Source organism: Carcharodon carcharias, chromosome 13, assembly GCF_017639515.1.
Source record: "Carcharodon carcharias isolate sCarCar2 chromosome 13, sCarCar2.pri, whole genome shotgun sequence".
NCBI lineage: Eukaryota > Metazoa > Chordata > Chondrichthyes > Lamniformes > Lamnidae > Carcharodon > Carcharodon carcharias.
This window is the reverse complement of record NC_054479.1, coordinates 16,840,554-16,865,554: the sequence shown is the minus strand read 5'-3', so window position 1 is coordinate 16,865,554 and position 25,001 is coordinate 16,840,554. Positions and strand designations below refer to the sequence as shown.

The window sequence follows — 25,001 nt, the reverse complement described above, 5'->3', positions numbered from 1 at the left end:
TCAGGATCTTCCAGAGAGCACACAGTGGAAGATCTTTTCCAAAGGTTGAATCAGTTACGACAGTCAAGTCCTTTGAAAAATACAGCCTATGAGAGAGTTAGATATGATACTCTCAAGTCTTAAGAAGAGGCCATGGGAACTCTTTCCAATGGTGTTGTATGTTTAGTCCTCAGTGCATTGACATATCAGTTACGTTCATAGCAGTGCCTTATTAATAGTCCCTGGCAGATCAGAGAACTTATTCTTTATTGCAGTGCTATTGGTTTATTCCCTTGTGTGTTCAGGTATTGTGCTGGAACATTCTCCAGACTGGCATAGGTGGTGTAGAGACCAGTAACCTGCAGGTCAGAAAATGAATTCTCGCTTCCACTGGACACAGGAGTGAGGCCCACTGTTCCAAGAGGAGAGTCTGAGAGACGAAGCGGGGATGTGCTAAACGCTCCGAGTGTGTCCAAGTTGAAACTCTCGTCTTTCATTTCTTCCCATAGATTTCCTGTTAAAGAAGAGTAAGCTAGTTGAATGTGAACAGTTTTAGCTTTGATGTAACACTTCAATCTGTTTTTGAGGAAGGCTCTCACTTTTAAGGAAAAGACAAATAAACAAAAAGTTTTAACACCGACAAGTTTACCTGAAAAATATCTTATCAAAATTCATTCTTTAGCTCATTTACAAAATCAGTTATGAAAGCAAACTCAAATTCTGTAGCCTGAGGACACTGATAGAATCATACTAATACATGCTGAGAAATGCAGTCCAAAGCATGTGCTCAGGCTGCAGAATCTTGGGAACTGTAACACAAACATAGTTGGTAACTCCTTTCAGCTCTCTAGAATAATAGTTTTGGGAAATATATCAACTGCAAACCTAGGCTTTTAAATGGAGATATTCAGAGGGAAAAGTCAGATTTTATCAGTAACTTAATCATGTTTTGATTAATAGTTTAGAAACCTTATTTTGAACATGGATTATTAAAAACAAAAAAACTGCGGATGCTGGAAATCCAAAACAAAAACAGAATTACCTGGAAATCTTATTAACGTTTGTGGGAAAGGAAAAATGACAAACATAATTTTTTGATTAATTGTTATGAACAATCTGATGAATTCAATGTCTGATTTTTCTTTCTTCACAGATTTGCTGTTTTAGGAATTCAAAATTGGATTGAATGAGATGTAAATGTGACTTGTGACCACAGAGGGGAGTATAGTGTGACAGATACCCTCAGAATAGCTGCTGTTCTATCCTGGTTACCCTCCTTTCGTATTTTAAACAAAGACCTGATGTAGGGTTGAGATCCGCTACTGGCGGTTAAAAGGCAGAGAATCCAGCTCAACTTAAGTTAAGCAGAGATGAAATGGCAATATTCGGGATCCACAAAAACCTAGGCCTCCAATGGATTGAGGAGGCTTCCACTTTACATAGGTATCAGCATTCCTCCAATGTAAAAGAGTTGACGTAATAACAGAGGGTGGTTCGGGCTTCCTGTTCCTAAGTTACCATCAGAGTCACTCTGAAACCACATTCCTGGGATAGCATTCCCTCTGGGGAAGTGGAACAGCTCTATTCAGTGCATTCCCACATGGGTATGACTAAGAAAGCGCAGGGTGTGTAGGACAGAAAGTGCGAGTTGTACCCAAGTGGTTCTTTTCGCGCGCCCCCCCACCCCCCCCACCCCCAAACTCTTATTCTGGCAGTTTTGTTCCTTCTCCTCCTTCCAGGGTATGGTTCCACAGGTGCTTCCTCACCAAGTGACCATTAGTCATATGCAAGTGCTGACAGTGAGTATCAGCAGGTTATTTTATCACGGCAGGCAGCATAGTTATGCCAAATACTGCCTTTACCCAATAACCATACGTACACACTTTCAGCAGGGTTTGTTAGATAGCAAGTTTTTTATTCATTCATAGGGTGGCAGCCCTGCTGGCAAGGCCAGCATTTGTTGCCTATCCCTAATTGCCCTTGAAGAAGGTGATGGTGAGCTGTCTCTTGAGCTGCTGCAGTGGTGCAGGTACACCCATAGTGCTGTTAGGAAAAGAGTTCCAGGTTTTTGACCCAGTGACAGTGAAGTAATGGTGACTATAGTTCCAAGTCAGGATGGTATGCACCGCACCGTGAGAAGTCCGCTTCACTAAAAATCCCTCATGCTAGGTGTGTGCTTTTTCAATTCCTGCGTTTATTATCACACTCCTGTACGGTGAAGAGATGAAAAAATGCCATTTTTTTTTAGAAGCATTTGTTGCCCAACCCTAATTGCCCTTGAACTGAGTGGCTTGTTTGAGCATTTCAGAGGGCAGTTAAGAGTCAACCACATTGCTGTGTGTCTGGAGTCACGTGTAAGCTGGACCAGATAAGGACAGCAGATTTCATTCCCTAAAGGATATTCATGGGTATCTTTTTTAACAACAATAGTTTTGGTCACCGTGACTATTTCGGATTTTTTATTTATTTATTGAATTCAAATTCTACCGGCTGCTATGGTCTGATTTGAACCCTTATTCCCAGAGCATTAACCTGGTCCTCCGGGTTACTGGTTCAGTGACATTACCACTAAACCACCGTCTCCCCGTTATCACACCAACAACAGTGCGCAAGAGTTTATTTCATAGGGAAGAATCCCCCCCCCCCCACCCCCCCCCCCCCCCCACCCCCACCACCACCACCACCACCACCACCACCACCACCCACCCACCCACCCCCAATCGGGGGGAAAGTGCAGGAGTGGGCACGGGCAGGCCCGCCCAGCGTGACGTCCGCCAGGAATGCGCTCCCTGTGCAGGGGGTGGGGGGTTCCCTCAGTCGAGAGTGCATTCTTTCGCACATGCGCACAGAAGAGCGCACTGATCTCCCTGAGGCTAAGTGCTGCCTCAGGGAGATCAGCTCCAAATTTAAAAATGGTAAAGAGACAAAAACAAAATTTCCCTGATTATGTCTCCTCATGTGACACTGTCACATGAGTTGCGACATGTCCATCACTTTGTGAAACTTTTATTAAATATTTAAAAACCCTTCTGAAACCTCATCCCGCCCGTGGATGAGGTTTGAAGATTTTTCTTAAGCCCGCTAACCTTAAGGTTGGACGGGCAGGTCCATTAATTATGTTAAGCACTTTTTAAATGGCCTCAACAGGCCGTTGACAGGTCGGCGGGTGCACAGCTGATTCGGCTGCGCCCCCGCCAGCCTGAAAATAGAAATGACGCGGGGTAACGTTGGGAGTTCCACCTGACGTCATCCCGTGTAATTTAACGCATCGGCGAGCGGGCCCCGTCCCCCGAGCTAAAATATCCTGCCCGTAAATTTGGAAGACAATAAGCAAAAAGAAACTAACAATTACTCTACGCATATACAAAACTGGTGACTTTTTTTTAAATTGAAGGCATGGTGTATGCCAGCCTTTGGCCTCACGTTGCTCTGACTGTTAGGATGAAAGGCTTCTCTCTGAAAATGGGTCTCGTCAGCCTCAAGCCTCTGCTGTGTGAGCCTGTCACACAAGTTACTCTTGACTGGCCACTAAATTTGTAATCTCACTCAGGGCCACAGGATACGTATTGTGGAAAATGGAATTGTCACACCTTGTGATTTAGTACAGGAGCCCTTAAGATGTTGGAAAAAAGTAAAGTAACTGCTGTTCCTCACCTGGAAATAGATTCCCTGAAATGAAGAAGTATTCATTCCCTATTTCTAAAAGCTATTGCCTTGATGAGCACATTCCCTCTCCTAGCAAAGTCAGTTTTCCACTGGACATTGATCAATATCAGTGAATCATGCAAGATTTGGAACAGAGGGTTTTCATTCCCATTTGTTAACGCTTTTCATGTCTTGGTTGCAACACTGTGCTGGGCTTTGGTACTTTCACACATGTGTCGTCACAAACTTTATTGTTTCCAATGAGAAATAGTGATGGGGAAATATTGTACTTGCATTTACACACTGCTTCAGCACACAATTTTCTCTGCAGTGGTCACTCACCGTGCAATGCAAAGTCCATGATGGTTGGATCCAGAGCATCAACATCCGTGTTCATATCGGTTGTCATGCAGAATAGGTCAGAAGCAGCCCTGCTGGCTCCAAGGTGTGACAAAGGACTGTGGCTAATATCTGGCATTGTGTGGAGAGGTGGGGTTTGAGCTGGGGCTGGCGAGTCGGGAGTAATCCGCGTCTGTTGCTGTTGCTGCTGGATCTGGTGGTGCAAAGGCAGGGGGTGCAAGGAAAGCGTGGCAACAGACTGGTGGGGGAGATGTGGCACCGTGATGCTCCCTTGTGTGGTTGTCACCTGCGTTGCCATGTGGATTGTTCGCTCAGAATATTTTGTCGGCCTCCTGCAGTTTTCTGGCCGATCAGATATCAATTTGTCCAGTTCATCTGTAGTGAGAAAGAGGTCTTTTGGTGAGGTCTAGATTTCAGGGAATCTTGAGTAAATGGACAGCTACCAATATTTGCCACTCATCCTTTGAAGGCAATGCCATGTGCCTGGATATAGTGTCAAAGTGCCATCATTACTTGCTCAAGGTGCATTAGTTTGCTAAGGAATTTCCACCCCCTCCACCACCCCTCTAAATTCTAATACCACTGAGCATTACCTGGATTTGCCATGCTTCTGCGAATTGCTCCAAGATCCTTGCGCTTCCATTTCTGCATTTCCTCCTCCATCTTTTCGATCTTGGCCGGGTTGAGAGCCCAAAGGCACCCTTTCCGCGATGAACCACTCAGTTTGTTCTCCACCTTCTCAAAGCACTTGTTCAGGGAGAGGTTGTGCCTGACAGAGTTCTTCCAACCATCTGGAGCAGTCTGAAATAGAGATACAATGTCCTTACAAAAAAAGAGAAATTCAAAACCTAATGGTGCCCTTCCACAACAATAAACAAACCACAAATCATGTTGGCATGGGTGGTGCAGGGTTTATATAATCAATGTGTTTCCAGTTTTCTTTGTCTGTTTCTCAAAATCTTTATATTTTAGTAAATGATGATACTGATTAGGTAGGGGATGTTAGCTAAAGAACGTACCCTTCCTGTTTCAGGCATCACAGTCACTACATAGTCAATGTGGCACAGTGAGATGCATAGTAAAGCTCCCTTCATCCACACCTCATCAATCACAGAAATTATCTCTTGGTATGTGAGTGCTCTATTTGTGGCATATTGTGGGTATTGCTGGAGTGTAGACCTCTGCCCATGAGGAGTAGAATTTTTAAATGGTCTAAAATCATTTGGTTTAAGGACCAGCAGATAGTTGCAGCCAGCAGAGGTTAATTGAGCATGAACTGAGCAACGGAAACTAGAACAAAATTTCTTGGTTGCAATTCCCTGGCCAGATGTATCAGGGCAAGAGGCCAGACAGATTCCTGTGAGAAACTATCTGGAAAAACTATTCATTCCAGAACAATCTTCTGCACTTTGTGACTGAAGATGCCAAGCTGGTTCGCTAACCATTGTGATGGATACTTCCCTGCACTATTGAACTTAATGGGACAATTCTGTGTCTTTCATCAGTCACCCACCTTGAAGTAGGGGAAGTGCTCCTTCATGAAACTGTAGATCTCACTGACTGGGAGGCTGCCTGTCTTGCTGTTCTTCAGTGCCATGGCAATCAGACAGCTGTCAAATCAAGAAATGCAAGGATCAATTTGGGCCTGGAAGGAAATTGCACATAAACCATACTTGCAAGTTTCTTCAAGTTTTTTTTGGCAATTTTTGTTCCAGATGCCATTGCAAGGGAATTGGACCCTTTATCATTCTGGTCACCCAAAATCAGCATCATGCTTGCTCAGATTAGTTGTAGCACAGCTAAATGGAAATTAAGGCTCTCTGTACTCTACCCAACACCATAACCTCATACCAGCATCCTTGCTATACCAGAAACACATCTGCAGTTCCTAAAGTGGTTATCCTCGTTGATTCTCTGCGTGAAGACAACCAACTTAGGTGACATTATGACCAGTTGTATGATGTGGGCAGCAGGCCACAGGGACCTGATTTGAGAGAGCTCCAAATTCATTTCGTATAGGACACTTCCAACGAGAAAACGTGAGGCACATTTCACCACTCAGTCTGAACTAATTCAAATTCAAGTTCAGAAGGTGAAGAAGTGCGCTAAGTCACAGCTTCACCCAGCTCTGTCACAAATATTTAATATGTAACCCTACTGAGCAGATGGGTAAACTTGCCTTTTGATTGGATAGGTAATAGCTTGGACCAAGCTGAACCAAAAATCCTTGTGGCCTTTAGACCAACTTTCTTTTTCCTACTATCCTGAGCCCACCTTCTAGCCCACCCCACCTGCCGTCTTCTTATTCCAATCCCTTGAGGATTCTTTCTACTACCCTCTATTCTGCTTCCTTCAGTTGGGATGATGGAAAGCTGATCTCTCTAGTCTGTTGAAACCTAGGCTTGGACTTGTTGGTCCAGTGGTTCACTGACAAACTGCTGACTTGGGCGGTGTAAAAATGAAAAGGCTTGTGACGCTGAACTACTTCCATTCCCATTTTTGTTTTACCAGCAAGATATTCAGGCTGGGTATCTTTGTGAGTAGTTTCAGACTTCAGCTTTCCCTTTATTTCCTTTCCATAACCCATTCCAACTTATGGAAAGGTCGGTGGGGCGGGGATAAAGTAAGAAAAAATAATGAGTTCTGCTTCATAAAGCCCTGAGAGTATCACCAACAATGTTCTCCCCTGGATCCTAGTGCCATCTAATCCTATTAGCCCTACTTGTAATTTCTTCACTCAGCTACCAAAACAGGGATTTTAGTTGCAAATATCACTGTTGATTATCAGAGGACTGTGGCTACTAAAGATTAAAAGCTTTTTCATCATCTTTGATCACAAATATGTTGATTTTATTAAAAAACACCATCCGCATACTGGATGCAGGGGTCAATGTGGTGGCATTACATACCTGTAAGAATAGATGGGTTTAGGGTAGGTCTTGGGTTGGAGGTCCTGGTCATTGTGAGCAGCAAGTCTGGGCTGTGCATACTGAGTCTGTGCATGATAAGATGGGCTATAAATATTGCCAGGAGAGCACTGGAGAGAGAGAGAGAGAGAGAGCGCATAACATAAACAAAGTCAAAATACAGCAAACCAAAAAACCAAACAAATATGGCAGTAAGACTTCAACTTATTAATTTCTTCTCCCTCCTGCATAAAAAGGGGAAGGGGCAATTGAATTAGGACAAATTAATGCTAGGCTTACTTTTCAACTCACTCCTTTGCATTCAGGCAGCAATAGTCAAGAGCTTGCGCATAAGTTACATGTGCAAGTGCCACTTGTATATAATGCATCAATTCACGGACAAGTGATTCAAAATGTAAACAGTTTTGAAAAGGGGGATAAATAGAACTTTGGGAATTGTACTGTAGGAAACAGACGAGATAAGCAGGCTTCTATGTAAAATCTTTTTCTAAGCAAATGAAGTTTTTAATTCCACGGTTTGCAACTCTGAGCCTGGAAGGTAATGGCTCAACACAGCACAATTCTCATTGGATTTCACCTCTGCATCCATAGCCACTGATTTCAATTCCTAAAATGTCTGTTCACTGTAGGAATTTGTACAATACAGTAAAATCACACCCTGACTAGCCTGACTTGATACAACTGCATTCTGTGTGGCATCAACTTAGTTGCAAGCCTGTTTTCAATAATTTGGTACCTGAATAACTCTAAATTGCATGTGTTGTCCAGTATGGGTTCACATGCAGTTTAGTGGCATACATACGATGCCAACACCAATGCAATACAATAAGCAGACCCAGCAAACACATGTGCAGCTCCCTCTAGAAACCACTGGAGGGTGCAACAGGGGTGTAAAAGCAAAGAACTGCGGATGCTGGAAATCCAAAACAAAAACAAAAATAGAAATACCTGGAAAAACTCAGCAGGTCTGGCAGCATCGGTGGAGAAGAGCACAGCTGACGATTCGAGTCCTCATGACCCTTCAACCAGTTCTGTTGAAGGGTCATGAGGACTCAAAACGTCAACTGTGCTCTTCTCCACCGATGCTGCCAGACCTGCTGAGTTTTTCCAGGTATTTCTATTTTTGCTTTTGTCAACAGGGGTGTAACTCATTTTGAGGACATTCTGGACCACTGCCTTACACACTTCAGGCACAAGATCATGTGTCAGTTATATCAGCAAGGAGTATTGGAAAGGAGCACAACTGTAAAATCATATTCCCCATTGCACTTTTAATTTATCCACTTGATATTTGAATAAGACAATGCTGTCCTCAAGGCAACATCCTACAGGCCAAGGTCATCACTGGGCCCATTATAGTTCAGCGCACTGCAAGGGGCAACAAGAAACAGTACTGTACCTGCTGGCCAGGTTGTGATAGGCTGTACAGCTGCTGAGAGTGAGCTTGGTAAAGGGACTGTTGTGTTTGAAACTCAGAAGGGTGCTGCCCTGCCACAGAGTACTGGGAAATCTAAGTGGAGACAGGGGAAAAAGAAATCCTTGTTAATGAAGTCCATTTCCAATCTTTTAAGTATTTATGAAACTCCTGGCAATTTCTTTTTGTCAGATGAATCAAGTTTAATGCATTGCAACTGGATTGATGTTTTTGTTCATTGGCTGATGGCATCGCTGTCTAGGCTAGCATTTATTGCCCATCCCTAAATGCCCTTGTTTAGAGGGCATTTAAGACTGGGGGTCTGGAGTCACATGTAGGCCAGGCCAGGTAAGGACGACATATTTTCTTCCCTAAAGGGCATTAGCATAAGGGAATCAGCAATGGTTTCACGGTTATCATTAGACTTTTAATTCCAGATTTTTATTGAATTCAAATTTCACCATCTGCCGTGGTGGGATTTGAAATCTGGTCCCCAGAGCATTACCCTGGGTCTTGAATACTAGTCCAGAGACACTCGTTTAGCTCAAAGCACAAGAATTAGGATGGATTGAAAATTGATTTGATGCTTGGATCCTTCCTAAATAGTTTTTTTTTAATTTCTAACTCTCATTTGGAAAGAAAATCACATTTAACAACCAAACAATGGTGTAACTTTTGCATTTTCTTCAAACGTGTGCTTTTTAGTTACAAAAATACAGGAGATGAGAAATAAAAGTATCTGAATAGGGAGATTGAAGATGGTAGGTCATGTGATAATCTCCAGTTAGCACCTCACTAATCTATATATTTAAAAATCACAGCTTATGAATTTGTCAGTGGATTCTGCTTGTCAGAAATCTACAGGATTAAAGGCCCCAGTGTTTCCATAAGTTTAAAATTAGACACAAGTTAAAGTTAGTAGTTAAGACTTAGTCAGGTGGAATAGTTTCATTCAAAGAGTGAGTATGTTATCTGGGCACAAGTGAACAGTATATTTGCATTCGAATAGGCAATTACATGTGTTTCTGAAAAGAGAAAGAGGATTCCGGAATTCTCTGAGAATATGGGTAAGTGCATTCATCTATCAAAAAAAATGGCCCTTTGGATGCAAACACCTGCCCTGTTGCTAAAAAACCTTGTTATGTTTTTAAAAAAATCTTTACACCATGGTTGTAGCATGTACCTTCATCCACCACTGAGACCTCCAACTCAGTAAGAAATCAAAGCCAAACTGTTACACCTAGATTCATATTCGTCTGGCCACACTTTGGAGGGGAAGAAAAGTCAGCATTTATACAAACTGAATTACAGTCTCATTTCTGCTTGGTTATTTCAACATGAACAAGAATAAACTGAGTAAGCTTACATTTTGCCCATGGGTTGTCATGGTGTTCATTCCCATTATGCCATGCTGCATGGTTGCTTGTACCTGGATCATGGCCCCTTGTACTGAAGTTGGAGTCATATTGTTAGACATATCATGGAGAACCAGGCCTAAGGGAATCAATGGGATTTGTTAAGCAAGGGAGGTTACTCAGCAGGCTGTAATTGGAACTAGTGAAATACAAGGACAGTCAGCAATAATATCAGCCTCCATTAGACCCGAATTTTCACCAGTTTTAAAACTTTACTGACACTTTTCTCCTGACTTTTGGTAGTCCTCTTGGACCATCAACTCATATTCCTCCTGTCTTGCACCTTGGACAACTGGTAGGACACTGACTGCCAATTCTGTATGATAGTCTCTAGTAACTCACTATGCAGTGGGTGATTTTGACAAAAACCTGACTCCCACTTGCAAAGTTTCCCTCTGTTTCTCTCACAGTCTTTGGATGGGATTTTCCATAATAGTCCATCCAATACCAGGAACATCACTGCATTGGAATCATACCACAGAGTTCATGCAGACCATGGAGAGAAAAGAGAGGAGAAGCACACTGATACGAGTGGAGCTAAACACAGGGGTATGTGAATTTTGTATTACCTCAATGAAGATAAAGGATTGAACAATGTCGGCAGTGGGACCAATCCTTCTAATCTTGACTGGAGCATTTTAGAGAGATGCCCAGCCTTTGCCCACTCCTTCACCAGTCAGGTGGCACTGTTCACATCTGAAGCTGCTCTTGTACACCCTCCAAGTGGCCAGAAGAAGGCAAGGCTCAAGAGGAGCCTGGGAACAGATCCAGTAGTCACCCCATAGGCCACAGAACAGCTTATGGAGCAGTGGAAACTGACAGAGGAGGGGGATTATAGTTTCAATGGAGATAGGGTGACTGGCTGGGAATCTGTCAACATTTTGAAACCCTAAAGGCACTTCCTGATATTCAAGCTGTTGTAAGGAGTAGCAAAGTTGAACCCCAGCCTCTTGCCCAATATCTATCCTCCTCTATAAGCACAACTTGGGGTTCTCAGGCTAGTCACTGAGTGGAAATTCCATGTGGGCCAGTGATCAAGCCTTGGATCTTTCTTCTCCAGCTGACTCGGTGTTGCATGGGGTAGTTCATTAACCTGCTGACAAGACAGTTAATTAATAACTCTTTCCCATCTCTAATTGTATTAAGACGCACTCCTGGCTGGTCTCCCACATTCTATCCTCCATAAACCTGAGCTCATCCAAAACTCTGCTGCCTGTGTTTTAACTCACAGCCTCCGCTATCACCTCTATGCCCGCTGACCTACATTGGTTATTGATTTTAAAATTCTCATCTTTGTTTTCAAATCCCGCTATGGTCTTGCCCCTCCCTATCTCTGTAATCGCCTGCAGCCCTACAACCCCCCGAGATATCGGCACTCTTTAAATTGCTTGTTCAATCCCAATTATAATCACTCCACCATTGGTGGCCATGCCTTCAGTTGCCTTGGCCCCAAACTCTGGAATTCTCTCCATACACCTCTCTGCCTCGCTTTCCTTCTTTAAGACACCCCTTAACACATACCTTTGACCAAGGTTTTGGTCATCTGACCTAATATCTCGTTGGGTGACTCAGTGTCATACTCTTTTTATTATGCTCCTATGAAGTGCCTTGGGACGGTTTTTTACATTAAAGGCGCTTTATAAGTTGTTGTTGGCCACAGTTGATATGCAGGATTAATCAGAGCTGCTCCTAAGTGCCTTGAGATGTTTTATTACATTATAGGCGCTATATAAATGCAAGTTGTTATTGGTGCTACTGCTTCAGTGTTACCTGTCTGTGTTGTCAACGTTGGATTCTGGGCACTCAGGTTAAAGTCCATCCGACCTGTCGCCATCTGTTGTAAACGGGGGACATCGACAGATGTCAGCCAAGACAAGGACTGCAGGTCACTTGGGAGGTCATCTTCACTCAGCTGGGAAGGGTCGGGGGTCAAAAGGCTGGGTCTGGAAGCAGAGAGATGTGACTTTTAGTAAGGATACAAGCTGCTGTGTGTCAGTGTGTTGCATCAAACCCAACAAAGGCTGTTTATTCTGCCAGTGCTCCTGTGGGACCATCAATTATCACTTCACATCAAAATAGCCTGATAAGTTAAAATACTGGTCACACTTGCTCATCCTCCGAGACTGGTCTACTGCCAAATGGTCTAATATAATCCACTGTTTGGATACTGGTTTACTCCTTATTGTCTGCTGCAACCACTCCACTATTAGTGGCTGTTCTATGGAACACAGTGGAACTCCTTCTGACTTGTCACTTTCCTTCCTACTTTTGGAAAACCCCTTTTAAAGACCCTCCTCTTTGATGGTGCCTTCAGACCCCAGCCAAACACATTTTCCTTCCCTCTTCTGATTCTTGGTCCACCTTTCCCCCTGCGCTGTCAGGCTCCGAGGCTGGTTCCTCACCGGTGGAGCACCACACAAAACGTAGGTCATGGTGAACCGCGAGACACCACGGCAGCACGGGGACTATGTCAAAGCTCAGCGATGCCACACGGAGCGGCGGCAGAACACCGGGCAACTCCTCCGCCTGACAAATTGCCCATCCCGGAGGTGTGACTGCCTCGAGGCACAGAGCGGATGCTCCATGTTTCACGGTGTGAAGGGAAAAGAATGAAAACAATTCGAGAAGACTTCACCTGGTGGTACTTCTGTTCACGTTCCAGTGCCAAGGAATACAGTGCGGCCAGAGGGTAGCGCACCTTCAAAACTGGAGATGATGCTGGTGAACGGCTCATCACCCACTTCAGCCCCCTCAACTCCGGTTCCCACCCCAAGCTTATGGATTTGTTTGGGGGAAGGAATGAAATAAAAGTGCATTTTGATTCTTTTGAGTTTTTCATTGTTTTATGACCAAATGAGATCAAAGCTCAGAGATAAAAACAAAAAACAGCAGATGCTGGGAATCCAACCATCAAAGCTCACTGAGTAATTTTTTTCATGGTCCATTAACAAGCCCCCCTCCACCCCAAATTAAAAACCTTTATTTATCTACATCACAATTTTGGATCAATTTTTAAAAAGCTAAAGTAATTATTTGTCGCTCTGAGCTGTGTCTCAGAGCTCGCGCCGGTGTCACTCAAATGATGGGGGAATCCCAAAGCAATATTCCCTCATTCCCGCTATCCACGGGGGATGTCACTGGTTCCGCCCGTTCTGTTCCCCAACACCTGAAATTTGACCATGAGCCCAAAATCACCAAGTCACCGCACAGGTCCCCGGCTCCCTGGCACCCATTCAGTCGGAAACAGAACCCTGGAGATGTCTGATTCCCACGTTTGGCTTTCAAAGAACAATTTTTTTACCGCAGCTACATATATTCTTTTACCTAAATCATTCCTGATCCTTTGCTGTAAGTGTGAGAGGCTCAGGGGAAAGAGCTCGCAACAATTCGAAGGCTGATTCGCCGTTTATGGCTGTTTTTGGCGCACACAGTCTTAATTTCTGCCCATCTTCCCAGTTTTTAATCACTCCACCACTGGCAGCTGTGCCTTCAGCTGCCTAGCCCCAAAGCTGTGGCATTTCCACCCTAAACCTCTCCACCTCTGATCCCCCTGTCTCCTCCTTAAGGTATTCCTCGAAACCTACTCCTGCGCCTGCACTTTTGGGCGCCTGTCCTGATATCTCCTGATGTGGCTAAGTGTCAAATTGTTTGAAAGTCACTCCTGTGTTAAAGGTGCTACATAAAAGCAAGTTGTTGTTGTTTACTGGGACCACCATAAACTTCAGACCTCGTGTAGTCAGTGTGGAAAACCACCCCCCCACCCCCCAGCAGGTAAGCACAAATTGCCTCACAAACAATACCAGGAGTATATTATAACATACTTATGACTACACTACAGAAATAGCAGATAGACGAAACCTTCCAGTGCTGCATTCTGACGTTGCTGCACTGCAGACTGTGACTAGAGGAAGTCCCCATATAATAGGTTCTGCTTACTTTACAACCGGGGAAATCACTGAAATCCAATTACAAGTTACTGCGGTAAGTCTCAAAGAAACCATGTCAGCCTCAGACACTATTATTAAAGCTCGTCCTGTTGAGCAGAGGAGGGTGGGGGAGTGAAGGAGAGTGACAAAGGAAAAAAAAAATGAAATGCACAAACTGCCTCTTTAAAGTCCAGAAAAAGAAGCAGTTTGAATATTCAAAAGAAAGCCAATTACAGCCACCCGGTGATTAATAATGCACCTACTACTTAAAAGAACAATAAAATTAGGGTTGCCATGGTGACAGAAATCAGGCAGTTAGTTTTAAGCCATGCAATTCAAAAAAAGTCGGGGGGCGGGTGGGAAGCCATCAGCTGACCATTCTCCAGTTTTGTGATTGGCTAAAATCATAAGAAAACAAGAGAGAATGAGAAATGATTTGAAGGCCAGGCCGGCCGTATCGTGGGTAACAGTTGGCCCTTCTATGTTAGGCTGATGGCCCCATTGTCTCTTGAAACGGCTGCTTCACCAGAGGCACGTGGGCCTATTGTGTCTCTCACTATCCGCTTAATTGTGTTTTTTAAACTTTACATTAATCTGAAGGGGGAAAATGACAGCAGGCACTTAACAGACACAGAATGCCATCTGCCACTTCAGGCCCTGCCAATCCACCCGTACAATTCAACGCATCCCACCCCCCCACCGCCCCCCCCACCCCCAACAACCACCCCAAACCATCACCTCCCACTTCCCCGCCTCTTACACTCCCACTCCCCATCCGTCTCACCACCCCACCACCAACCGAAATGTTAGGTTGTGTGGGCGGTGAGGTCAGAGCTGACCGCACACACCTCCTGCTATAAATAAACCTTGTGTGCTCATCCACGAACATCCTTCTTTCACACAGCATGGTTCACTCACAATTCCAAATGGAATTCTTAACCTCTCCGACAAGTTGCTGATTATTTAAAGGAAGTTGGGGAGGAAATCGATTCAGCAACAAGTACAATCTGTGCCCTGTCACACCTTGTACGTTAACTCTTCAAAGAGAGACCAATCAAAAACTTTGCATCTGTACATTATTTCAAGAGATAATTACCTCCAGTTACTTCTTCAAATGGTCATTCCAACTTTTTAGTGCTTTAATATCTGCATTATCAAGAGTGAGTAAAAAGGTTGGCCAGCAACTTATTTTTTCTTTTATAAAAAAAATCATTTTCAGTACTGGACATCTGTTCTTCTGAACTTGCCAATCACATGGTGATTAAGCCCTCGACTTTGTGACAGGACAAGGCTCTATGAATTTATGCTAAAAGCCTCAAGTGAACCAGGGGTTGCTGAGCCCGACAACTATAAGGGAGCTGAATTAACCATTACAAAATTGAGAAGGCAGGGTTGTGTGGACAGGGACTAACTTGGCAGGGTCCCGACAGGAGGACACCAAACAAGTAAATGAGTTGGAGAACCAACACATTGTGCCCCCCACCACCCCCAGCCACACTAGGAATTTTAAAAAATTCATTCATGGGATGTGGACTTTGCTGGCTAGGCCCAGCATTTATTGTCCCCGAGAAAGTGGAGGTGAGCTGCCTTCTTGAACCGCTGCAGTCCCTGTGGGTGTAGGTACCCTTACAGTGTAGTTAGGGAGGGAGTTCCAGGACTTTGACCCAGCCACAGTGAAGGAACAGCGATATATTTCCAAGTCAGGATGGTGTGTGGCTTGGAGGGCCACTTCCAGGTGGTGATGTTCCCATGTGTCAGTGCCCTTGTCCTTCTAGATGGTAGTGGTCATAGGTTTGGAAGGTGCTGCCTAAGGAGGCTTGGTGAATTCTTGCAGTGCATCTTGTAGATGGCACACATTGCTGCTACTGTGTGATAGTGGTGGAGGGAGTGAATGTTTGTGGATGTGGTGCCAATCAGTCAGGCTGCTTTGTCCTGGATGGTCAAGCTACTTGAGTGTTGTTGGAGCTGCACTCATCCAGGCAAGTGGAGAGTATTCTATCACACTCCAGACTGTGGCATTTGAAACACAAACAGATCAGCCACGATCTTACTGAATGGCGGAGCACGCTTGAGAGGCTGAATGGCCTATTCCTGCTCCTATTGTGTATATTTGTATGTACTCCCCACCAACATCTCACTAAGTTGCTGATGTTGATCGCAGTGCTATTGAGAAGAGATTCAATGTCTAGGGAGCATCACTAGGAAGGGTCATCCTGGGCTAGTTTCAGAGCTCCTCTGAGGTAGCTAAAGATGTGCCTTCACTTGCCTGACCTTGTGGCTGTAGTTGGTGGTCTAGCATGATGAAGCCATGAACAACTAGAAGGGGGACTCATCATTCCAGGGGAAAATCAGTGCATTGTGGAGAGATTTCTTAAAAATACTTGAGGCTTTTTAAATTGGGCATGATGAAAATCAGAACACAATAGGACAGAATGGGGACATGAATCAAAGAAGATCAAAATGAAGGGCTGTCCCTAAGCAGTTCTCGCAGTTACAGGTGTCCTAACTGAGTGACCTTAGTAACACTTGAAAGTATAGGAATGGGTGCACTCATGAAGCCCACATTTTAATTCCAGTGATGGCACAGAAATGTGGAGACATCAAGTCATTTGGTCTAATTTTCCAAAGTTCACTTGACTTCTTAATGCTTCATGCTTCTTAGTGTTGTCAAAGCACTTTTACTCAATGCAGTCACCATACAAATTGTGAATAATATGTGTTTTAAATATGTATACACACACACACACACACACACACACACACACACACACAAACAAACATATTCATACCATAGAGGACACATCCATTACGTTATAAATGTGTTCAGAAGTATTTATACTCGAGATTTCAGGACAAACTAAATTCTGGACAGGGAAGGGTGGGAGTAACATGCTTGGAATTAAACCTTTCAGGCAAATAAAAATAAAATTTCTCACTTCACTCCATTTCATCATCATCACCACAGTCATTAGTCTTCACTTATTCCTCCTCCTACTCCTTGAATACTTCTTCCTCTTCCCATCCTCACTATCAAAATTAAGACTCTTCACAACGTCTCCAAATGACTCCTTCTTTACCAGGAACTCAAAACAGTGAAACCATTTTTCTTGATCAATCCTCCCTCCCTCTTAAAGATCACAAGGATTGGCACTACTTCCAAGTTAATGTGACCTTCTCTCCTACTCTTCAATGGTGGTGTGATCCTCCAATTCAGGGCTTTGGTTCTGAATAAAATCAATAGTGATAATGGTAGACGGAAGACAACCTGAAGTAGGAGGAGAAAGTAGAAGCCCTTTCAGGAAAATCATGTCAGTTCTGTTGAAGTGCCATGTGATAAGTACCAACTCTTGACCATTTGGCAGGAACGTCATGTGAGAAATCTCCTACTCAATCTTCCATGAGTTATGGGTTGTCCACAAGTTCTGTTCCAGGAGAGGATGTAAGAGCCTGATATCAAGATGGGGCAATGGCAGCATTTAGTACCATGAAAGTTCCTGTTAAAATTAGGAACATTATAGTTTATTAGACAGCTGATGGTATGGATATGGTTTTGGTTATGGAATATCCTTGTTTGAAGCTAATTTCTTTTCAAAGAGAACCGCCAGCAGAAATATGGATAGAAGAAAATACCTTAATGACACCTAGCCAAACAGCCCACGTGATAAACAATTGTCAGCCACATTTATATTTTTGGTGCAATTGGAATAATCAGATATGAGCTTAGTAATTTAAAACCTCACAGCAACACTTGCCCAATGTTGACCACCTTGGCCACATACCACACCAGTACCAGTCTCACTTCTGAAATGTTAGGTCATCTTATGGTGACTGTAGGTTCACAGAATTGTTAGGACGCAGAAGGAGGTCATTCGGCTCATCATATCTGTACCGGTTCTCCAAATGAGCATTATGACTTAGTGCCATTCTCATGCCTTTTCCCCTGCACCCCTGCACATTGTTTCTATTGCCCTCATCTAATGCCCTCTTGGATACCTCGATTGAATCTGTCTCCACCACCCTTCCAGGCAGTGCATTCCGGACCCGAACCACTCGCTGTGTTAACAAGTTTGTTTCTCACATCACATTTGCTGCTTTTGCCAATCACTTCGTGTCTGCGCCCTCTCATTCTCATTTAATGACAGATTAAATGGGACAAGGTAGGAGCCAAAAAGTTCACTGTGAATCAGTGAGCCAGTTGTGGCTGAAAAATTCTAATAGAACAGTTTGCTCTCATCAAGAAATTTGTCCCAGTAGAAATCACTAGTGAGAAAAAGTAGATTGGTTCTTGGGTCAAACATGCAGAAAATTGGGATCACCTACAATTTGAAAGCTGACATCTTCTTCCTTCTCCATTCCCATCCTCGCTACAACATGTCTTGCTACAGTTTTTACTGCATTGATACACTCTTAAACTATAAAGGTGAAAGAGACCCCCTTTACATCTTTGGGATATGCCCGTCACAGGTTTATTCTGCTCAGCCCACCAGAAGAGCTTTTGTCAGGTCACTGAATATCTGACACACTCCATTGGAATACCATTTACTATTTCATTCCAGTGCATCCTCTCCACGGATTACCTGTTAGAATGGGCATTGGACACGGTTTCACAAAGTTATGTGGAATAAGAAGGATGAGGGTCATCACCAGGCCCGTCAGGCACTGCCTGGCCGCTAGCGGAAGGGAGGTGTTGGACCTCTCTGCCCTGTCGACTTGAGGAAATTTGTCTAGAGCTGTTAAAGGAGTGACAGAGGGCAGCAGAAAAGAACTTCAACACAAATCTTCACTTTTCCTCTTCCTTGAATAACCAAAACTCATCTGGGTGTTACTTTGGGCTCTGAAACTTTATTCACCAAACACTCTATAAGTTGAAAGTGCTCCCTTCATCAGAGATGTATGATAAGGACAGTGAACATCTTCTAGTATCTGTCAAACTCTCTGCCATTGTTGTAGCAAATGAACTGGTGCTTGGTATTCTGTCTTCAGAACATAAGGTGCTACGTTCAAGTAGCATTAACATAATTCCAGAGTACATTTAGCAGGGCTGGAGAGGCAAAGAGAGAGCAATAGAGGCTGAGTGCAAACCTCAGGTACCCATAATAGTCCTGTGAGAGGCTTGAAGACGAAAGGTCAAACACCCCTTAAATAGCTAAGCTTAGTCTATCAAGGAATCATGTGCAGCTGCTTCTACTTTTGGAAAGGGAAGTCTCCCCATCACCACCTGCCTCCTCTCCTAAAGGTGCTGATTCATTCTGAGCTTTAGAGCCCTGGTGCTAAATTGACAGAAAGACCTGAATCAAACAGTTTTTCTCAAGTATGTCTGGCACACAGCACCACACTTGGATGTCATCTAAGAATCTGGGTCATTGCAAAGTGCCCCGATTAGGGACCTTCTGCCAAGCTGAAGGAAGTTGTCCATCGTTCACGGGGAAACCCCGAGCCCCGAGTTGACAGCTGCTGAAAAAAGAAAACCTTCCGTTTATGTAGCAACTGTCATGACCACAGGATGTTCCAAAGTGCTTTACAGCCAATGAAGTGCTTTTGAAGTGACATCACTGTTATGATGTAGGAAATGCGGCAGCCAATTTTCACACAGCAAACTCCCACAAGCAGCAATGTGATACTGACCAGCTAACCTGTTTTAGTGATGTTGATTGAGGGATAAATATTGGTCAGGTCACCAAGGACTCCTCTGCCCTTCTTCAAAACAGAGTTAAGGAATCTTTTATGTCCACTTGAGAGAGCCGATGGGATCTCAGTTTAATAGCTCATCTGAAAGATGGCATCTTCAACAGAGCAGCACACCCTCAGTACTGCACTGTCAGCTTTGATTTTTATGCTTAAATCCTAGCGTGGTACTTGAACCCACAATCTTCTAACTCAGGGGCAAGAGTGCTATTCACTGAACCATAGCAGTAGCAGAGTGTTACTGTGGGGCGTGGGGGTCAAGTGTGAGACTATTCATTCATATATCCAGAGTTCCCATGCCTAACCTGATTAAGTGAACTGCAATAAAAAATACACACCACCTTCTCAAGGGTAATTAAGGATGGGTAATAAATGCTGGCCTAGCCAGCGATGCCCACATCCCTGTGAATGAATAAAGGAAAGTGTTTTACCACTGGCATACCTCAATGAAATGAAATGCCCCAAATTAACCCTTCTGGATACAGAACGTCCTTTGAAACTCGCAGCTTTGTGAAATGCCAAAAATGACTGCCTCTCTATAACCAAGGTGCTGCTCAAGCTGAATTGGTACAACCAGTATGATGTGTGTCCATGCTGTGGCTGAAAGAATAAATTATGCGGAGGGTTAAACTGCTCATTGTGCCACTATTGAGGAGCTCCAGGGATTTGTTCTCCACCCCAGCAAAGACTTAAACCCACACTTGACAGTTGTCTGGCTGAAAAATAACTGTCCCCTAGGGTGGGAGGGAGAAAAAAAGAGAGATTAAAAAGGCAAGTTAGGTCTTTTTGGGGTAAAGGGAAACTCAAAATGTGTCCACCCTTTCTGGCAAATGTGATGACCTCGTACCTGAGCCAGGTAGGTCCACAGTTCCCAGGTGACCATCACTAACCAGCCACTCTGGCTCTCTAATGGAATTTGAAATGAGACCCCATCACTGCAAAGGTGTTCTTAGTTGAAGGGGAATGTTTTATTTGTGCTCTGTATTTGACTCTCAGTTTAGCTGGTTAAATTTCAACAGTACCCTCTAGACTCTTGGGCTCTGTCAACTTGCCTGCGTTGGATCTCTGTTAGCTAACAGCCTTGCCTCTAACACAGAAGGTCATGAATTGAAGCCCCACTCCAAAGTCTAGAGCACATAACTGAGGCCAACACTCCAGTCAGAGATATTGTCCTTAAGATGAGATGCTAAACTGAAACCCACCCAGCTTGGACTCTGGATTTTGGCCGATTATTTAGCCACAGGGGCATCACAGCAGAGCTTGATGCTGACTTGGACCAGTGTCACACACGTGCACCCGCCAACGTGGGTGACTGGGTAGTGATAAAGCAGCTTATTTTCCTCCTTCATAGGTCAGGGACCACCAAGGCGAAGAGTATTACTGACTGTTGCCCTGGCTGAGAATTGGTTTCCTCAGCGCTATTAACCTAAATTTTTATTGGGTGTCACTGGCAAGGCCAGCATTTATTGACCGTTCCTAGTAGCCCTTGAGCTGATATAGTAAGCTGCATACCTGAACGATTGCAGTCTGGGTGGTGGACTGGGAAAAGTGTTTTAAAAGCGGCTGAACTTGGAACCTTCCTGTTGTGTTTGATTCGGTTCCACACTGGCCAGCGCCCTAATTAAATGGGTAAAATGTGGAACTCCAGGACTCCTTCTGAATATTACACTTGCAAAAAACAACAATGTTCAACTTTACATACATTCCATTCTTTTACCTTCATGCTTGCTGCCATGGGTGACTGTGACAGAGCCGAATTAATATCTGGAGAATGAACCCGGTGAGATTCACCTATTATTGCTATTTCAACAGTTTGTGCCTGTCCATCCCTCAGGCCTTTCAGCTTCTTTAAAGCAGCTCATCAAATTATGTCAACATTCTCCATTTAAACAAAAGTTAAAGTATATGCAGTATAATAAATTCAAAACACAAAAAGTGCGCTTTTGCTAACAATACATAAACTGCCAATGGATTTACCACATGCAGACTGTTAGACACAGGCACTCAGCATTGACATCTCGAAAGGAAACTGGAAATGGGTCTGGGTAGTGCAGTGAGTGTCCCTTCACCCCTGGACCTGGCTTTGAATCCAGCCTGAATGATGAGTGATAGTTTTCTGTCTCTACTGTCCTAGTGTAACAAACCTTGGGCAGTTTCTACTCTGACTGACGCGAGATGTGGTGGGAACTAATTCATACCTATAATCTAACACTAAATTTATAGCTTCATTAAGGTCATCGGCATGGCTGATGTGGGAGATGAAGAATTTCACATTGGTGAAGTAGGAGGTTTGGGTTAAGCTATATTGGTTGTGAAAAAGATAGGAGTTTTGATGCAGACACTGAATACCTTCCCTAGCATTAAGATACCTCACTTCCATGTACTCAAAAAGTGCAAGATGAAAAATTGTACTGAAATACACAAAACAAAGGCAGGTAACAAGACGAGAGCATTTGACAGTTTGAAGTACTTTAGTGACAGGAAACAGAGAGTGGAGGTTAATGGATGTTTTGCAGGCTGGAGGAAGATTTGTAGTGGAGTTCCCCAGGGGTCAATGTTGGGAGCCTTGCTTTTCTTAATATATATTAAGGTCCTAGACAAAATTTAGAAGCATTGTGAACTGTAAGGAGTATACTGCAGCACTTCAAAAGGACATAGATGAGTTGGTGGAATGGGCAGACAAGTGGCAATGAAGTTCAATGCAGAGAAATGTGAAGTGATTCATTTTGGTAGGAAGAACATGGAGAGATAACATAAAATAAAGGGTATAACTCTAAAAGGAGCAGAGGATGAGTATATATGTGCATAAGTCATGGAAGGTGGCAGGATATGTTGAGAGAGCAGTTTATAAAACATGCAATATCCTAGGCTTAATTAATGAGGGTGTAGAGTAAAAGAGTAAGGAGGTTATGTTGAACTTGTATAGGACACTAGTCTGGCCTCATCTGGAGCATTCCAGTTCTGTGTGCCACAATTTAAGAAGGATGTGAAGGCAGTGGAGAGAGTGCATAAAAGATTCATGAGAATGGTTCCAGGAATGAGGAGCCTCAGTTATGAAGATAGGTTGGAGAAGTTGGGACTATTTTCCTTAGAGAAAAGAAGGCTGAGAGGAGATTTGATAGAGGTATTCAAAACCATGAGGGGTTTGGACAGGGTAGATGGGGGGAAACTGTTCCCACTCATGAAGGGATCGAGAACAAGAGGACACAGATTTAAAGTAATTGGGAAAAGAAGCAAATATGACATGAGGAAAATTTTTTCATGCAGTAAGTGGTTAAGGTCTGGAATGTTCTTCCTTGAGAGTGTGGTGGAGGCATGTTCAACCGAGGCATTCAAAAGGGAATTAAACTGTTATCTGAAAAGGAAGAATGTGCAGGGTTATGGGGAGAAGGTGGGGGGATGGTACTAAGTTTCAGAGAGCCGGTGCAGACATGATGGGTAGAATGGCCTCCTTCTGCACTGTAACATTTCTGTGATTTTCTGATGTAAGTGTTGAATTGAGAGTGAGCAGTACTGAGTGTAGATGCTGCAGAGACTGTTACTAGGGGATAGCTGACCAACTGTGAGTGAATGTGTAGCTCAGGAGATTAAACAAAGATGAACAGTTCTGGGCTGGGCAGATAGCAACAGTGACATACAGCCTTATTCTATACCAGTGGTGGGCAACTTGTGAGACATTCTGTTGCCCAAGCGCAGGGTTGCCAGATTCCGCTGGTTTCCGTCAGTGTAGCTTTTTTTCCTACCAGTATTACTAAAGCCATATGGAAGCAAAGGAAGGGCATGTGAAGTGAGGTGCGTGCTGAATGCACACAACATTGACTGTGAGAGCCGTGCGCTCCCTCTGCGTCCAATCAAAGCTCCGCTACGGTTCAATCGGCGTGCTCCGCAAACTCTTATTTATGGAGGTCACGGTTAGTGCACATGTGCGATTTCAATCTTGCGGCCCACTGAGATGAAGGAGGGCCACTTGTGTGGCCCACTCACTAGCCTAGGTTGCCCACCACTGCTCTATACTGTTCAGCACCCAACAACATGGATCTCCCACCCTGCTGGTCCGGACAGTAGGAAGCTGTTCTCTGAAAATGTTTAATGCATAGGCACTATCATTATAACATTACTGTTTCAAATATATTTGGAATAATCCGCCAGGCAAAAAATATGAGGGATATTCAAAATAAGGCTGGAGAACCAGGATGTTAGAGGGAAAACCTTTGATAAGCTGAATGATATAGTCTTAATTTAAAAAAAACATTAATTGGATCAGTTACAGAATAAGGAAGTGTCAGGATAACTAAACATATCAAAGTTTAAGGCAGACGGGTGATCATCATGCACACCCTGAGAGTATACACCACCTCCATGCTAAAAGTGTATGATACAAGCTTTGTTATGTATGCCTGTAAGTATACAATGACTACCTCCCTATGTATATACACATCGTGAGTATAAAGTAACAACCTTTTCACATACACTCTGAGTACACAACTCAACTCCCTGAATTCAATACCCACTTCCTGAATATTCCTGAGTAGAAGATAAGCAGGATATCAAATGAATGTAAAATACAATTTTATGGAAAAGGGGAAAGCAAGTAGACCCAACCAGTTTGTGTGTATTTTTAACAGGTGTTAACCTGCCTATTTACATTCTCACCAAATCTCTCAATTGCTTTGCTCTCTAGAAACATGACATCGCCCCTTAAACCAGTTTGCCAGGAACTCCCACTTGGTAGAATTCTTGGTGTCCTGAGCTCCAAGAACATTTACAGCCCCTCTGCGTTAAAACATGTAAGGAAATAGGCCTATAGAATGTCGGCTCACCGCATTAATAATAAAGCAAATCATATCAGAACACACCACACTCGTACACCTGAATTTGGTCTCTGTTTAATCCAATACACATTTGCACTGAGCCCTTGGCTGAGAGAGAGCCTGTGCCTAGTACCCTAGGCCCAGTAGGCCTCTACATTAAACTGCCTTACCAATCAGCTGCTATCATTTTGGCAGAAGTTTCACTGGAAGCCCCATTTAAACCACGTAAATGAGGCTTCCACCAAAGTTACACCAACTGATTAGGAGCCCACCATCCCACCCACCCCTGAGCCCCCTGTCCCAAGAAGATGCCGAGCATCAATGCCTTTTCCAAGTAATAAGCAAAAAACCAAGCCAATTTTAATTTAACTTCAGTACACAATAACACATTTTGTACAATTTCAATCATTTACTTTGACTACTGTTGATGTGAAGGGACAGATCCTCCATTCTGAGGATCAAAAGTTTCAATCCCAGACTGAAGTTGACAATCCGTTTGCCGTCATTAAGGTGAACATTGAAAATTCTCATGCAAGTACCAGAGGCTGTACAGAAGCAATGGATTAATTCATCTCAGAGTGGACAGGTCGAGCCTAGAGGTTTAAAACTAGAAGAATGGACATTTTGGAGTAAGTTAAAGGCTAGAATCTAAACAAGGGCATTTGATAATTTAAATGTTGAACAATAGATACTTGAGAGCAAAGTGCAGTCTGCAATCGAATCAAGGACCTCAAACTTCTTGAATCCCTACTTTAAAATAACTCCAAAATACTATTTTAAAAATTGCTCATTTGACATACATGCAGTGGGTTCAAATCACTGAAGTGTGATGACAATCT

General features: G+C 43.6%; 1 protein-coding gene across 1 annotated transcript in view; it reads right to left on the bottom strand.

The window, feature by feature from the left end:
- Positions 1 to 245: 245 nt before the first annotated feature.
- Positions 246 to 25,001, bottom strand: part of foxn4 (forkhead box N4) — a 30,352-nt gene continuing 5,596 nt past the window's right edge. The window contains exons 2-9 of the mRNA XM_041203030.1: positions 11,511 to 11,677; positions 9,692 to 9,819; positions 8,311 to 8,421; positions 6,894 to 7,021; positions 5,498 to 5,594; positions 4,578 to 4,785; positions 3,967 to 4,359; positions 246 to 493 (exon numbers count right to left, since the gene is read on the bottom strand). Coding sequence (XP_041058964.1) covers positions 246 to 493; positions 3,967 to 4,359; positions 4,578 to 4,785; positions 5,498 to 5,594; positions 6,894 to 7,021; positions 8,311 to 8,421; positions 9,692 to 9,819; positions 11,511 to 11,677 — 1,480 coding nt within the window. The remainder of the gene's footprint in view (positions 494 to 3,966; positions 4,360 to 4,577; positions 4,786 to 5,497; positions 5,595 to 6,893; positions 7,022 to 8,310; positions 8,422 to 9,691; positions 9,820 to 11,510; positions 11,678 to 25,001) is intronic.